At 42.2% G+C, this 17,729-nt stretch overlaps 1 protein-coding gene across 1 annotated transcript in view; it reads left to right on the top strand.

Annotated features, from left to right (window-relative positions):
* The window catches only part of CASP8AP2 (caspase 8 associated protein 2), a 137,176-nt gene that overhangs the window by 109,648 nt on the left and 9,799 nt on the right, over window positions 1–17,729 (top strand). The window contains exon 13 of the mRNA XM_029596855.1: window positions 1,034–4,049. Coding sequence (XP_029452715.1) covers window positions 1,034–4,049 — 3,016 coding nt within the window. The remainder of the gene's footprint in view (window positions 1–1,033; window positions 4,050–17,729) is intronic.

Below are 17,729 nucleotides of genomic sequence, written 5' to 3'. Positions count from 1 at the left end.
AGAAAAATACCATATGACCTATCTCATCTACCCATCCACATTAACTGCTGCACTCTACAATCCCTGCCATTCCCTCAGATCCCCTGTGCTTGTACTATGTCTTCCTGATTTCAGTTTTAATGCTCTGCTATCTCCATTAAGAGGCTGTTCCATGCATCTACCACTCTTACTGGGAAAAACATATTTCCTCAGATTTTTTGACAACAGTAGACCTGACGTTGCTGTGAAAAAATGCTCCAGCTTTAATTTTTTAGCAGATTGCATCTCTCATTTGCTAGACACTTGCAAATATGATCTTAGCATATTAAAGCCTATGCTTTCTAGACAGTGGTGATGTCTGTTAATTTAAAGTCTATCTCCTGAGGAGAGATTTGTGAATTCAGGCCACACAATCCACAAACATTAATGCTGCTTCTTAGGATGTGAGTTTTGGCTTACCTATGCCACAAAGGCTAAATAAGCCCAACTTCCACTTTCTAAGGCCCTTTTTATGTTTTTTTTTTGTCCTGCCTCTTCTCCATGTTTGGAGTTTCATTCAGAGAAAGGGGTACAACTCTGTGAAGTAGCACATTGCATTCTCCTCCCCTTTTGTTCATCTGAGTGACAGCTGTTCTAGTATTGCACAGGTTCTCCTGCTAGTACTCAGAAACTTTTCCAGGAAAGCATTGTAGACCTTTATCCAACACATGCAGTACAGGTCAGGTGACCTGTGTTTGATGCTATTACATTTCTATTGGAGAGCAAATGTTACAAATGAGAAATTTCACTTTTCTGATCTATCTTCTGAAATGCCTTTCATAAACTTATGAAATCTTGTTTGATGTTCACCTCCTTCACCCACAGAAATACAACTTTCCACACAGGGAGATGGTATTCTATTCAAAAAGTATTTTAAATCCCAATCAAAATTTATTATTTTAGTGTTCTGCAGCAACTGATGCCATATTTCCTATTTTTATATTTATTTCCTAAGTTTTTCCATTGGTTAATTGTTTATAGACCACCTGGCTTATGTTTGTTTTCCTTTTTATAGATTTACCTTCTGACCCTGGTAGTAACACTGAACAGCTTTTAAATGAGCTGAACAAGGGAAACAAAGAACCAACGCCCCAATCTGATAAATGCTTGAAGACAGCCTCCCATTTGGAAAGAGCTTCAGGTGACATAGAAGAAGGGGAAATTTTAAGTAGTGAAGAAAATGAGACAAGTCAGACGACAGAAGAAAAATCTGAACCAGAAGTAAAATCCGTTGAGGCTGATAAAAATGTAACAAGAATAACTTGTCCTGAAGACCCAAAGCCGTGTAGAAGTACCCAGGACAAGATGAAAAACAAGAAGGCACCAGCTGATGAAAACATTGCATTATCAGTTTCAGCTAAAGCGCCAGTGCGCATGAGCAGGGCAGCAGTTATAAAGAATATAACTTCTAATTCATCTAGCAAGGCAAAGCAAGAGAAAAAATTGGACATTAAAGATATTTTAAATATAAACCATGAGCCTTCTAAAGTAGAAGAAGTTATAGAAATGCTTAAAGGCATCCACATGTGCATCAGAAAAAAATACATGAAGTTCAAAGTACAGTTTACGCCAAAGCAGTTCCATAGAATAATAGAAAGTGCAAGTTCCAATTTTACAACTTTGATCAAGAGCCTGGATTGGTCCAGGATGTGTTCATCTTCAGACGTCCTAAAAGAGAAGCTCTGTGACACTATACAGACCAAAATGAATGAGATGAAAAAAAATGGAATCGTTGATCGTATTTTTCTACAGCATATGCAGGATATGAAAAAGAAGTTGTGGAAATTTGTAGATGATCAACTTAATTATTTGTTTGACAAGATAAAGAAGATGCTCATCAAATTATGCAACAGGACAAAATTAGACAAACACAATAAGGAACAAAAGCTTGGAATCACAAACAAAACTGATAAATGCTTAACTAAAGCTGTGGGTGATGCATCAAAGCTCAGGAAAAAAAATACAGAAGTCAAACCGGCTAAATCTGAAGATACCGTCCCTCATACATCATTGAAACATCCACAGCCCGAGAAGTATCAAGAGAAAGCACACCAGAGACAAAGTAAAAAAGGCAAAATTGATACAAACAAAAATAAAAGCATTCATTCTTTAATGTTAGTAAATGCACAAACTGGGGAAGAATGTCAGAAGCATAAAGTGCAACATGACCACCTTGAAAACAATCAAATAAATGGTCTTAAAAAAAGTCTAATTTCAACATCAATAAATCTGCAATCTGAAGAAAAGCATGAGCAGAAAGTGCAACACTGTGGTATTAAAAGAGATAAAATTAACACATTGAAAAGTGCTTTTAAAAATACTGAAGACATGTCTGTGTATAGCACAAAGGTATCTTTAGTTGAAATGTGTCATTCCAAAGAAGAGAGTACTCCAGGTGGCCTTAGTACCTCGATGGATATGACGGAGAAAACTAATTCTAAAACTGGAATAGATATTCTAAATAAATCTGACTTCAACTATGAACTTCTGACAGAACAGCAAAAATCTAGCTTGACTTTTAATTTAGTGAATGAATCTCAGATGGGTGAAAAATTTAAAAGTCTATTTCAAGACTCCCATCTTTTGGAGCAGAATGTTAATAGTCTGGAAAAAGGTCAGTGGGAATTTGGGACACCTGAAAAACAGATCCCAGAAAATAAAAAATGTGACATTGTCCCTGTTTCTAATGCTGCAAACGAGGGTTTTCTGCAATCGACAACAGATTTGGATGGATCTAATATTTCCCCTGAGAAGCCCCAACTTGAATCATCTAAGCTTGAGATTCCAGTCAATCCAGATGTTCTAGATGAAAGTTGTATGCTGGAGGATCCCACACTAGCATGCTCAAGTAAAGATATTGGGACAAATGGGGAGAACACCAAGTCATGTATTTCTTCTGTCCTTTTAGAAGATCTAGCAGTATCTTTAACAATTCCATCACCTTTGAAGTCAGATTCTCACCTAAGTTTTCTGAAGCCTCATAATATATCTAATGCAACACCTGAAGAAGTTATCAGTGCCCATTTTAGTGAAGATGCTCTTTTAGAAGGAGAGGATGCCACAGAGCAAGATATCCATTTGGCTTTAGAATCTGATAATTCAAGCAGCACATCTAGCCGCTCTTCATCATGCGCAAATCTGAACACAGCTCTTGGTTTTCAGTGCTACCCCAGCCAACCAATGCAGGCAGTAATCATGGAAAAGTCCAATGACCACTTTATCGTTAAAATACGACATGCATTCCCAGTTGCTTCTCCAGCTGATGACCAGGCCTTGTTGACAGAAGTCAAGGCCTTGACAAACAAAGGAATGGTAGAGGGTCCATCTGTCACAGAAGATGTAGTTAATGTGAACTCCCCAATCACAACTATGAAAGGGACAGAAGAGTTCATTTGTAATTTAAATACAGTAGCTTCAAATGATGCAACACAGATCAGTGCAGTGCAAGAACTATCTGCAGTTTCTCCTGAACTTGCAAAAGAAACTGCAAGCAAAGACAGCTATTGTAGCGGTAAGAGTGTGTTCTCTCAACCGTTTCTAGTGCATGATTTAGAAGCTCTTGGAAACACTGTGGAAATAACAACTACAAGAGCAGAGTTGTCCATTAGCTGTACTAAAGTGCAAGCTTCAGATGAACCTTCTGAGAGTATTGCTCAAGTTATTTGTATAGATTTAACTGAAGAATCTCTGAGCAATAGTAAAATAGATCAGTATGTTCCTTTCACGGACTTGGCTTCAGATACTGATGATGAGAGTAGCAATAGAAAAAGTTCAGAGAAGAGTAAAAAGAGAAAAAAGGTCCAAGTGGCTAAGGATTCCAGTAGGAAAAAGCCGAAAAATGACTCTGAGGTGATTGAGCCCAAGAGAATAAGAAGGCATAGTAGAAAAGCAAAGGAAAGTGAGTTCTTCAATAAAAGGAATACACCACAAAAGAGAGGCTCTCAGGCCTTGCCTTCAACATGTTCTCCCAATAGCCTCTCTGCAAAAAATCGAGTGAAAAAAAGAGGAGAAGTAGTGATGATCTGGACCAGGTAAGATGAATATTGTTTATTGTACTTTTTTTTTTTTTTTTTTGTAACCTGCCTTTGGCTTGTTCTTTAGTACAAGGAAGGCAGTCAGGAAATATAAATTAACATAACATCAGTATTTTGGTTTTGTCTGGTTCATATATTAGGTTTTTATCTTAATTAGGAAATGAAAAAACAATATTATAATGGCATGGTTATTTTTGGCACTCAATGAAAAATTACCTAAGAATCAAAATATATTTCTGTAATGAGAAAACTATAATAATGTGGCTGGATAGAAAATTTTTGAGTCAGGCTCATCTAGGACCCAATGTACTAAACATTTATCCCATAGAAACAAAATGGACAAAATCCTTTAGTGCGTCTGACTACTAATTAGTAAAAGCAGAATCTTCATTTCCTTACCTTATTTTAGTTGGTCCAGCATTGTCAGTGCACCCGGTGTTCTCTAAGAAACCAATTTTATTATGGTATTCATACTTCCAATTTATTTATCCAATGTTTGGACTATTTTTGCAGAGCAATTTTTCAAGTACATTAAAAATTCTGCCTGTTATGGGCCATCTAACGTGTGCGTCTGCTCCATACAAGCACCCAACTAAGCCCTAAAATGAAACACAACCATGAGAGCAAATATTTGGATGACTTGATTTGTTGAGGAGATGGAAAGAGAATACTGGCATTCTTTATCAGTACTTGTAGTGATGCTTTTCAGTTTAACATGACTGTCTGTCTTCTGTAGATTAGAGAATAGAATGCGGTTCTTCCAGATCTTTATTTAGTGCTTTATAAACTGACCAACAAGCAACGCTGGCTACGAGTCCACCTTGATTTTAAGCAACAGCACCGAAGTATTTCCAGTCCTGAGAATTCCATACCTGCATTTTTTTTTTAAATTTCAGTTAAATTATTTGTTTGAGGTTTTGCAGCATAAAAGGCATATGCCAAACCTGCACAATATAAACCATTTGTTGACTAAAGAAAATAACTAAAACTCACCCATTCATGACCATAATGTCCAGAAATAACACCCAAAACAGATCTGCATAAGACATAGACTAATGACCTAACAGAAAAAAGGTGGAATGGATGTGCACAAAGCTATAGCAGCATATATGGGATGCATTAGTACATGTACATGGAGTCAATGACTGATAGTCACTAAACATTAAAATGTTATCAAGGGTATACCAAATGTTTAGATTTTCTAGCTTCACTCCCGGCTTTGATTGCTATGTGCTTTCCATTGTGAAAATTCAATTTATTTTCCAGCCAGGCATGAAAATGGCCAGGAGCACCTCTCCTCTTCATTTGCACAGAATAGCTCTCCAGGCAGCAAATAAGTGGTGTCTCCACACGCACGCATGTGTGTATATTTGTATAAAGAGGTGTAAACTTAGGTTGTAGTTTTTCTACTCCCTCCCTAGATACATAGAAACATGCAATCAGAAAAAAGACCTGTCTAGTCTGCTTATCCACACCAACTGCTTGGCTCAACAATCACTCCCACTCCTTTAGAGATCCCCTGTGCTAATCCCATGTTTTCTTGAATTCAGAAACTGTCCTTGTCTCCATCACCTCCACCAGTAGACTTATATCTACCACCCTTTCTGTAAAGAAATAGTTCCTTAGATTACTTCTTAATCTACTCCTCTCTTACCCTCGTTCCATGATAGCTCATTCCAGAGCCTACTTTTTGTTGAAAGAGGCCCGATGCCTGGGAATCAATATTTAAACATCTCTATCTCCCATGGCCTGCCTTTCCTCTAAGATACACATGTTTAGATTTTAAGTCTGTCCCCGTTTGCTTTACGAAGAAGAACATTGACCATTTTAGTAGCCACCCTCTGGACAGACTCCATCCAGTTTATATCCTTTTGAAGACGTGGCCTCAAGAATTGTATATAGTGTTCCAAATGAGGTTTCACCAGGGACTTAAACAGGGTTAATATCTCTGGGGTTAGTTTGGGTTTTTTTGGCTGATCATTCCTCTCCCTATGCACCCAAACATCTTTATGGCTTTTGCTATATAGCCTTAGCCACTTATTTGGCAACCTTAAGATAATCTGATATGATCACGGTCATGTAACGTCTCAGTGCCGCTACCAACTGGACCCTGCTTGCCTCTGGGCAAGTACCCTGCCCACAAGCTATCCCTTGCTGGTTTCTAGGAACACTGAGACTCCATACAACCCAGGAGTCACACAGTTCCTAGAAATACCTACAGATTAAATAAAAACACTAGGAATATTAATTGGTTCAGGACTGGCAGAGCTTATCAAACTATTGAGTTTAATAACAAAAAGTGGAAACAGTGCATAGAAAAAGATTTAATTTGCAACTAGCAATATTTTATTTATTTATTTATTTAAAAGGTTTTATATACCGACATTCATCAATGATATCACATCGGTTCACAGCGAAACATAAAACTAGTGCTTAGAAAGCACTTTACATCGAACACTTTATATCGAACATTTTACATCGAACAGGTTTAACATAAAAGTAAAACATAAAAGTAAAATATAATAAAACATATTAAACAAGAGGATAATTGGAAGGAGGGGGAAATGTAAAGGTGAACAAAAATAAAATATATTAACAAAGGAATAAATGACTGGGGGGAAATGAGATGGCGAAAAGAATTAAGTTAATCCTTAAATTATTGTAGGCTAGGATTGCAATTATATACAATATATACAGGAAAAGGGAATAACATATATAATGTATCATAAGTGTAGAAAAGGGAGGGAGGGAGGGCGGGGGGAAGAGGGAAAGGAAATGGGTAAGGGTAACACAGTGGTGAATGAGAGGAAGTTTAGGGAATAAATTAGATGAAAGCCAGGACTAGCAGGGAACATGAATGAGAATGAGAGAGAGAACATGAATGAGAGAGAGGAGAATTTACATATATGCTTTAGAGAAGAGCCAGGTCTTAAGCTTTCGCTTGAAGGTTTTTAGGCATTCTTCTTGTCGTAATTCGACTGGCATTGTGTTCCAGAGGGTTGGCCCGGCGATTGATATGGCACGTGTTCTAGTGGAAGTAAGTTTGTAGAATTTGGGCGAGGTGGTAGGCATGGTAGCAAGGTGAATCTGTCTGGTAGGTTTATTAGATTGGTGAAATCGGAGGGTGTCATTAAACCAATTCAATTCAGGATTATATAAGGCCTTATGAACAAGAGAGAGAGCCTTATATTGTATGCGGGAAGCTATAGGGAGCCAATGCAAATCTTTTAGTACCGGTGTGATATGGTCATGTCTGTGTGTGTTGGTCAGAATCCGGGCTGTTGTGTTTTGCAGTATTTGAATGGGGTGGATGGCATTGTTTGGTAAGCCGAGGAGAAGGGAATTACAGTAGTCAGTTTTGGCAAAGATGATGGTTTGTAGAACAGTGCGGAAGTCGGGTGGATGAAGTAGAGGTTTAAGTTTCTTTAGGGTGTGAAGTTTAAAGAAACCATCCTTTAGTATGTTACTGATGAATTTCTTCATCGTGAAATGACCATCAAGTATGATTCCCAGATCACGGACTTGTTGGGCAAATGGGGGATGTGAGAAAGCATAGGGGTTCAGTTGGTTTTGTGGTGAGATAAGCATAATTTCAGTTTTAGTTGTATTAAGGGCCAGGTGGATGGAAGATAGGAGATTGTTTATGGATAGGAGAGTATCCTTCCAGATATCCATGGTTTTTGAAAGAGAGTCAGTGATGGGGATGAGCAACTGAACGTCGTCGGCGTAGATATAATGAGGGAGGTTGAGGCTGGAAAGGAGGTAACAGAGGGGTAAAATGTAGATATTGAAAAGTGTTGAAGAGAGTGATGAGCCTTGTGGAACACCTTGTTTGAGGGGGATAGTTTTAGATACATGGTTTCCTAGCTGAATTTTAAAATTTCTATTACTGAGATAGGAGTTGAACCAATTGAGGGCAACCCCTGTGATGCCAATTTCAGATAGCCGCTGTATAAGAATGGAGTGACTGATGGTATCGAATGCAGAAGAAATATCAAGAAAGGCAAGAATATAAGATTGACCTTTCTCGAATCCTTTGAGTATATGATCTGACAAGGAAAGTAGAAGAGTCTCAGTACTGTGGTATTTCCGAAAACCGTACTGAGCAGGGGCAAGAATGTGGTTATCCTCGAGGTATTCTGTGAGTTGTTTGTTAACGGTTTTTTCAAGGAGTTTAGAAATAAATGGGAGATTGGAAATGGGGCGGTAATTGGCTAGATCAGAGGGGTCAAGTTTGGGTTTTTTTAGTATAGGTTTGACGATTGCCTGTTTGAGGGTGGCAGGTACCTGTCCAGAGTTAATGGATAAGTTGATGATATTAGTTAAGGGTTTAGCAATGAGATTAGGTATTGAGAGAAGATGTTTAGTGGGAATAGTATCAGAGGGATGGGTGGAGGGTTTGGCTTTTTTAATAAGAATTTCAATTTCTAGTGTGGATGTGCAGTCTAGAGAGGAGAGAGTTTTAGTATTGTCACTAGTCCTTAATTGTTTGACAGGAATGGAGGGGACATTAGTGAACTTGGATAACAATTTGTCTATTTTGGTTTGGAAAAACGTGGCAAGTTCTTCACATTTAGATTTAGCTACATCATCTGGGATGTCTGAGGAAGCTGCCTTGGTAAGGGAACTAACGTAATCATATAACACTTTAGGGTTGAATTGGAATTGGTGTATTTTGTTAGCGAAGAATTTGTTAGCGAAGAATTAAACAATAAAGGTTAGCCTAACACTTTTCACTACTTATTGTTTCTGGGAAGCTGCAGGAAATGTGCTGTCCACATAGATTGGAGCCAGGGTCTCAGAACAGAGAGCTATTCTCTCTGTAGTACCAGCCAAGACTACAGAGAGAATTGCCCTGCATATACCACATCTTGAATAGTGTACAATTCTGTCGCCGCATCTCAAAGATATAGTTGCGATGGAAAAGGTACAGAGAAGGGCAACCAAAATGATAAAGGGGATGGAACAGCTCCCCTATGAGGAAAGACTAAAGAGGTTAAGACTGTTCAACTTGGAGAAGAGACGGCTGAGGGGGGGGATATGATAGAGGTGTTTAAAATCATGAGAGGTCTAGAACGAGTAAATGTGAATCGGTTATTTACTCTTTCGGATAATAGAAGGACTAAGGGGGGCACTCCATGAAGTTAGCATGTAAGCACATTTAAAACTAGTTGGAGAAAGTTTTTTCACTCAACGCACAATTAAACTCTGGAATTTGTTGCCAGAGGATGTGGTTAGTGCAGTTAGTGTAGCTATATTTAAAAAAAGGTTTGGATAAGTTCTTAGATGAGAAGTCCATTTCCTGCTATTAATCAAGTTGACTTAGAAAATAGCCCCATTTTGAGTCAATCTAGTATCCCCTTACCTTGGTTTGAACTACAGTGCATATACCAAACAGCACCTATAGGCCAACTCATGGGAAATTAGTTCTCTGGGCAAAACAAATCACAAAGCATGCAAAACTCCTCTTTCGTCACAATCAACCCCAGATCCCATTCTTGTTTTTTTGTGTAGAAGAATTTCAACCCCTATACCTTACCACTCCCTTAAGTTTTTGCAGCCCAAATGCATTGCCCTGGGTTTTTTAGCATTAAATCTTTGCTGTCAGATTCTAGATCATTCCTCAACCTTCACTAGATCCCTTCTTATATTTTCCACACCTTCAATGGGTGTCTATCTATTGGAGAATTAGATATCCTTGACAAAAGACAAACCTTTTCCAATAGACCTTCCACAGTACATCAAATGCTCTATCCTGATCCAATACTCTAGTCATCTAGTCAAATTGATCAGATTCATCTGACAAGACCTACATCTGATAAAACCACACTGCCTCTGATTTTATCATCCATTGGATTGCAGAAACTGCACTGTCTGCTGTTTTAGCAGCAATTCCATTAATTTACTTACCACATAAGTCATACTAACTGGCCTGTAGTTTCTAGCCTTCTCCTTACTACTCTTGTGAAGAGGAACCACATCTGCCAGACTCCCGTCCTTGGGAACTACTCCCAACTCTCTAAAAAGCATTTAAAGGTCAGCCAGTGGAGCTGCCAGAACGTCTCTGTTCTCTGAAGTACTTTGTCCAGCCCCATTGCTTTATCTACTTTTAGTTTAGCTAGCTCCTCATGAACACAGTCCTCTGAAAATCATTTGAAGCTTTCCTCTCTTCCAGTCCTATGTGTGGTCCTACTTCTGGCCTTTCCACAGTGAACACCACTTGAGCAATTCTGTTTTTCTTTATCAGCCTCTACATATTCCTCTTGCCCTCTGACTTTCACAATGCCCTTTTGGCACTTCCATCTTTCACTAACATATCTCAACCAAAAAAGTCGTCTCCTCCTGTTTTACCATATTTATCTACTCTTTTCTTACTTTGTATTTTCGCTCTCTTGACTACTTTTCTAGATATTGATGTCTGTCTTCCTTTTTCTGTGAACTTTTGTAATGTATGTATAAATAATAAGCGCTTCCTTTTTTTAACTTACCTTTTCAGCTACTATAGCAGCCTTTATTTACTTTCCAAACAAAAATATTAATTGCCCTTACAATATCTCCTTTAAGTTTTGCCCACTGCTCTTCTGTTACTCCTAGATTTTCCCATCCAGCTAAAAACTCCTTGAGGTACTCCTTCACTTTAACAAATTTGGATTTCCTGATACATAGGACACTTGCCTTTGAATGAACCATAACCGCCTGCATTCTTAATATTGAACCACCCCATCTGCTGATAACCAGATCCCAGATGCTCATCCATTACAACATCAGAAACACTGTCTGTTGGTCAGCATCAAGTCCACTGTCACCCCTTCCCTTGAGGGTCTGTTACCAATTGACAGAACATTCTCGCTGCAGAGAGTCCAGGATCTCCCTGCTTCTGAAGATAACACAGCTGGGAAGTCCCAGTCAACATCCAGCAGATTGAAATCCCCTAGCAAAATAGCACCTCCTCTTTCATAACAATTTTGTGTATATCTTCTACTGAATTTCTATCCATTACTTCTGCCTGCAAAGAAGATTTCTATGTTGCATCAATATATATGAATGTTCCATTCCCTCTTTCCAGATTAACCCACAGTGCCTCCTACTTACCTCATAAGCCTTGCAGTTCTGTTGCTTTAATATTTTTAATATGTAGCTCCACTCCACCCTTTCTTCCTACCTTGTCCTTCCTGAATAGATTGTAGTCCAGAAAAATTCCATCCCAGTCATGGTTTTCTGTGTATCAAGTCTCCGTGGCAGCCACTATGTCCAAGTTTAGTTAGCTCCTCACGAACACACTGTCCTGAAAATCGATCTAAGTCCTGTCCATGACTGCCTCTAGATCTGGGAAACGGACCATATAGGTAAGTAGCTTAAAGCTTCATTAGTCAAGCTTTTGCATATTATGCAGGCCCCAGGTTTGTTTGTTTGTTTTTTATTACTGGATAATGCCAACAAATATGCTTTCTTTTCTTGGAAAGACCTTGGTCTTCTCCCTGCAATACATTTATATGTCTGATAGATTTACCTGGTGGATATTGGATGGAATACAATACTGCTCTATAAACTATAATACTGCATACTTTTAAATCTAGCATAATGCACTACATTTATCTAAATGTCCATCCACTCAGTATGTGGTATTTGAATCCCCAGTTTCACGGACTTTCTTGGCCATATAATATAATATATATTCATTATGGATATCCTGACAAGCAGTACTAGAATTGTTTGTGTGGTGGGAAAATAGACTTTGATTCTCAGAGCTAGTAAAAGGATGGTATTTGTTTGCCAGTATTAGTTTTGTGAGTTTGAAAATGACACTCACATGATATGAGAAGCTGAAAGTACTGGTTCCTGGGCAACTAGTTACTAATTTGATTCCCACCCCACCCCAGTCTTATTTCTTGAGGAGGAAGAAAGTCTTCAAAATAAGTCACACCTAAAATAGTATTGTTAACCTCATAAGAACAAGGCATACTGGGTCAGACCAAGGGTCCATCAAGCCCAGCATCCTGTTTCCAACAGTGGCCAATCCAGGCCATAAGAACCTGGCAAGTACCCAAACACTAAGTCTATTCCATGTTACTGTTGCTAGTAATAGTGATTTTTGTTAGAAATATAAATAAAGGGAAGAGGAAAGAGACCATAGTGGTTTTCTAAAGAAGTAAGTGAAAAGGTAAGGTCATTCATAAACTACAAGAGATTGCAGAAAGAGAAAAAGAGGCGGCAATATTTGTAAAAATTAAAAGAAGCTTGGAAAGTACTCAGGAATGCGAACATTCAAATAGAAGAAAAAATAGCAATAAGGTAACATGGGACAAGTTTTTTTTTTTTTTTTTTTTTTTTTTTAAAGATATGTCAGTGATAGAAGTGCAAAAGTGGCATTGTGAGACTCAAAGGTGGAGGGGAGAAATAAGGTTGATGAGGAAAAAGCAAAATTGCTTAACGAATATTTCTGTTCAGTGTTCACTGTGGAAGGGCCTTGAGCAGGACAGCATAAAACAAACACAAACAAGACTGAAAGTGAAGTGAACCTCAATCGATTTTCAGAACAGTGTTTGTGAGGAACGAACTAAACTTAAAGTAGATAAGGCAATGGGACCGGATGAGATGCATCCAAGGGTACTAAGAGAAGTTAGAAATGTCCTGGCAGCACCTCTGGCTGACCTTTTCAATGCTTCTTTAGAGTCTGGAGTAGTTCCAGAGGAGTGGAAAAGGGCAGATGTGGTTTCTATTCATTAAAATGGAAGTAAGGAGGAGGCTGTGAACTACAGGCCAGTCTGATTTCTGTGATGAGCAAACTAATGGAATTGCTGCTAAAACAGAGGATAGTGCAGTTTTTGGACTCCACTGGATTGCAAGATCCAAGGCAGCATGGTTTACCAGAGGTGAATCTTGTCAGACGAATCGGATCAATTTCTTTGATTGGGTGACTAGAGAGTTGGATAAAGGGAACTCGCTAGATATAGTGTATTTGGATTTCAGCAAGGTCTTTGATACTGTTCCACACAAAAGACCTATAAATAATGCGCCCTTGATATGGATCCTAGAGTGACCATCTGAGTTAGAAACTGGCTGAGTGTAAGGCAACAGAGGGTAGTGGTAAATGGAATTTTATCTGAGAAGGGTTTTTTTTGGGGGGGGGGGGGGGGTGGTTCTTTTACTAGCAGTACACTTCTGGGATCAATCCTTGGACTGGTTCTTTTCAACATGTTTGTGAGCGACATAACAGATGGGTTGTCAGGAAAGGTTTGTCTTTTTGCCGATGATACCAAAATCTGTATCTATGGACAGCCAAGAAGGAATGGAAAACATGAGGAGGGGCCTAGCGAAGCTCGAGGAATAGTCTGTCTGGCAGCTAACATTTAATGCTGCTAGATGCATAGTAATGCATTTAGGATGCAAACAATCAAGGGAAATGTACAGTATTTGAGATGAATTCCTTCTGAGCACAAAGGAAGAGTGGGATCTGGGGGTAATTGTATCGGATTTTAATGTGGCCAAACAGATGGATAAAGCAACAGCTAAAGACAGAAAGATGCTTGGCTGCCAAGGGAGAGGAATGATCAGCAGAGAAAGGGCGGTGATATTGTCCCTGTATGAATTCCTGGTGAGACCTCACTTGGAATACTGTGTACAGTTCTGGAGACCGCACCTTCAAAAGGATATAAACAGGATGGAGTCAGTCCAGAGGGTGGCTACTAAAATAGTCGGTGGTCTTTGTTCTAAAGCCTATGGGGATAGACTTCAAGATCTAAACATGTATACCGTAGAGAAAAGGCAAGATAGGGGAGACATGATAGAAACATTCAAATATCTCAAAGGTTTCAGTGCACAGGAGGTGAGCCTTTTTCTCAGTGGCAGTGAGCTCTAGAATGAGGGGTCATGAGATGAGGTTGAAAAGGGGGCAGAGTCAGAAGTAATCTTAGGATATTTTTTTTTTTTTTTTTTTTTTTTTTACAGAGAGGATGGTTGATGTGTGGAACAGCCTCCCCATGGAGGTGGTGGAGACAAAAACAGTGTCTGAATAAAAGAAAGCATGGGATAAATACAGGGGATCGCTAAGGAAGTGATGCTAAATTAATTGGAAGATGGGCAGACTGGTTAGGCCATTCGGTCTTTTTCTGTCGTCATGTTTCTATGAAAAGGCTGTGGCATTTCAAGTCGCCAGTCATGGGATAAATACAGGGGATCTCTAAGGAAGACATGAATATTTATGATACTAAATTAATTGAACAGATAAGCAGACTGGATGGGCAATATGGTCTTTTTTGTTCTGCCGTCATGTTTCTATGTTTGTATTGCTGGTTATTTACTAACATTAATTACCTGATTATCACATTTAAAACCCAATGATTTAAAAAACCTAATCATTTAACAATCCTTAGATTGAGACATACCTATTCCTTGATCAGCCTTTAAGACTTTATCATCTCAAATTAAGATGCAGATAGAAGCCCAGCAGCAAGATGGAGGCTACCCAGTTTTTTGCACCAAATGCCACACGTATGATGATTTTGCACTGGGTGTACAACCTCCCAAAGAGTTCCAGGCTTTCAGGGAATTAATCTGATCTCTGGAGGCTAGAGTGGCAGATCTGGAGGAGTTGAGGCAAACAGAGTTATTTAGAGATCTTCAGGGAGAGAGTAGAGCAGTCCTATCTCGATTCTCTGAGGACAAGCAGTTGGTAGTCCTCGCACATGGGTGACATCAGATGGAGTCTGATGCAGAAAACTTATGTCAGAGCCTCTAGAAACTTTGACTAGGCACACTGAGCATACCCAGCATGCCCTATACCACACATCCACGTGGGTATCCACGTCTCTTTTTTTTTTTTTTTTTCTCTCTGCGAAGCTGTGAGCCTCGCAGTTTGTTTGAGCTCTAAAAATTTTGGCTTTTTGCCTTGTGAAAAATTTCATTTTCCCTGTACGTACCTGGATCAGTCCAGACAGTGGGTTATGTCCCCAATCCAGCAGATGGAGTCAGCACAAGCTTTGAGGGGGCGTATCCATATATACTACTACCCCCTCTGCAGGAGTTCAGTATCTTCTGACTCCAGCAGATGCGAGTAGGGGAATCAGGCTTCCCCTCCTTTTCCTTCACTTTCTTGCTTGATTATGGCTTGTTGTTGTCTTTTTCTGTGGATCAAGTTTGTATCAAGTTTGTATTAAGTTTAAAAAAAAAAAAAAAAGGCAGAGTTCTTTCAACTTCTGGGGAGTGGCTTATCTTCCTTGTCTCTTCTCTGCGGCCTTGCTGTTTATTTCTCGTTGCAGCCAGGGGTAAGTTTGTTTTTCCTTTGTAGTTTTTTCCTTTACAGCTCAGCCCCCGGTGCCCGCGAAAGCCGGTGGAGCCGGCCTCTTCGCTCTTTACTCCCTCACCCGCGGCCATTTTACAGCTCCTCATGGGCTGCTGAGCCATTTAGGGAAAGATGTCTGGGGCGGGTCGTGTGGCCAGGAAGGCCCCCCCACAGCACCCTCCTCTATTTTCAGACAGCGGGCAGTGCGGGCCGACCGGGCCCCCCCGCAGCGGCGCCTTTGTGCGCGTGGCCCCCCCCCCCCCCCCCCCCCGTGGCTTTTTCTTTTCTCCTGCAGCGATTCCGATGCCGCGGCCGTCCCGCTGTGCGGCCTGCGGAGACCCGGGGTCCTGGATTTCCCGGGAGGGCATCTGTGCACGATGCCTTCCCGGGGGGGAAGGTACCTCACAGTCCCTGACTGATTTCTCTTTTTTGCCCGGGCGGTGCGGGCCGGCCACTCCGCCATTTTTGGCGGGAACGGCGGCCATTTTACATTCTGAGCGCCCTGAGGCGCAGGCCACGAGGGGGAACGGATCCCTGGAGGCCACGAGGGAGAACGGATCCCTGGAGGACTCTACCAGCGGGGGTGTTCCCCCGATTTTGGTGCAGGAACCAAGCACCCAGAGCCAGGGAGCAGGAACCACGCCGCCCCCGAAGCGCACCCGAGCAGGCCGGGGTTCTCTCCGGAGTTTATCCTGCTCATGCATACCGCTTATCTGCAGGGGCTGGAAGCACCTGTGGGGCCCCCCCCCCTCCTAAGATCCCTCGGATGTCGCCCTCGACGCCGGCCCCCCCCGACCCTCCGGGAGTGGGGGCCTCCCGCCTTCCTACCCGGGTCCGATCCACGCCCGCGGCAGTGGGGGCGGTGCCAGACCCAGCGGGACATGGACTTGACCTCCCGGACGGGGGACAAGGGGACGGCACACAGGAGGGGGATGATCCGCGTACCCTACGCCTCTTCCAGAGGGAAGAGCTGGACGACCTCATCCCGCAGATCATCCAAGAATTAGATTTGGATCCGCCACCAGACCCGCCTGCCCCAGTAGCTCCCGCTGTCATCACTTCTTCAAGGAAGGGAGATCCTGTCCTGGCGGCACTCCGGCCGAGGGCTCGGGCTTTTCCCATTCATGACTCGTTTTTACAACTTCTCACCAGGGAATGGGACACCCCGGAGGCCTCCCTGAAGAGCAGCCGGGCTATGGAAAAGCTGTACCCACTCCCCGAAGATTTTCTGGACCTCATCAAGGTCCCAAAGGTGGACTCCGCAGTGTCGGCGGTCACGAAGAGGACGACTATCCCAGTGACGGGAGGTGCGGCGTTGCGGGACACACAGGATCGTAAGTTGGAAGTTTTCCTTAAGCGGGTTTTCGAGGTCTCCGCTCTGGGTATGCGGGCGGTGATGTGCAGTTCGCTTGCCCAGCGGGCTAGTCTCCTTTGGGTGCAACAACTCCTCACGTCTCAGAACCTGCCGTCCGATGAGGCTGCCCAGGCAGATCGGCTAGAAGCCGCAGTGGCGTATGGGGCGGACGCCTCGTACGACCTTTTTCGGGTCCTCACAAGATCCATGGTTTCGGTAGTGGCAGCACGACGACTACTGTGGCTACGCAATTGGGCGTCTGATACGTCCTCTAAGTCCAGTCTGGGCTCTCTTCCCTTCAGGGGCAAGTTCCTCTTCGGGGAGGATTTGGACCAGATCATCAAGTCCCTGGGGGAGAACGCTGTTCATCGGCTGCCGGAGGATAGGTTTCGACCATCCAGAGCATTTTCTTCTTCTCGGACCAGAGCCAGAGCGCAACGGCGCTACAGGGGCTACAGACAGACGGGCTCCCGGCCATCCACCCCCAGGTCTCAGCCCTGGTTGCGCGCCTTCCGCGGGCATCGGCCCGCACGCACTACTCCCGGAACTGGGAACCCCTATACCAAGTCTTCACAATGATGCCAGTCTCGCCCACTCCCCTGTCCCCAGGATTGGGGACCGACTAACGTATTTCTAAGCGGAGTGGGCACGGATCACCTCGGACCAGTGGGTCCTGGATACCATAAAACACGGCTACGCATTGGAATTTGTCCGCCCCCCGCAGGGAAGGTTCATCTTTTCCCCCTGTGGCTCGGACCTCGAGAGGAGCGGTGCAGCTGACTCTGGACAGACTCCGGGAGATAGGCGCTACTGCGCCCGTGCCCTTCGGAGAGGTGGGCTCGGGCCACTATTCCATCTATTTCGTCGTACCAAAGAAGGACGGTTCCTTCCGGCCTATCCTAGTCCTCAAGGAAGTCAACAAATCCCTTCGAGTCGTTCGGTTCCGCATGGAAACGCTCCGGTCAGTGATTGCGGCGGTGCATCGGGGGGAGTTCCTCGCCTCCCTGGACTTAACGGAGGCCTACCTGCACATTCCCATCCG

Source organism: Rhinatrema bivittatum, chromosome 3 (genome assembly GCF_901001135.1).
Source record: "Rhinatrema bivittatum chromosome 3, aRhiBiv1.1, whole genome shotgun sequence".
Lineage (NCBI taxonomy): Eukaryota > Metazoa > Chordata > Amphibia > Gymnophiona > Rhinatrematidae > Rhinatrema > Rhinatrema bivittatum.
Note: the sequence above shows the minus strand (reverse complement) of the source record. Positions and strands in the feature narration are given on the sequence as shown.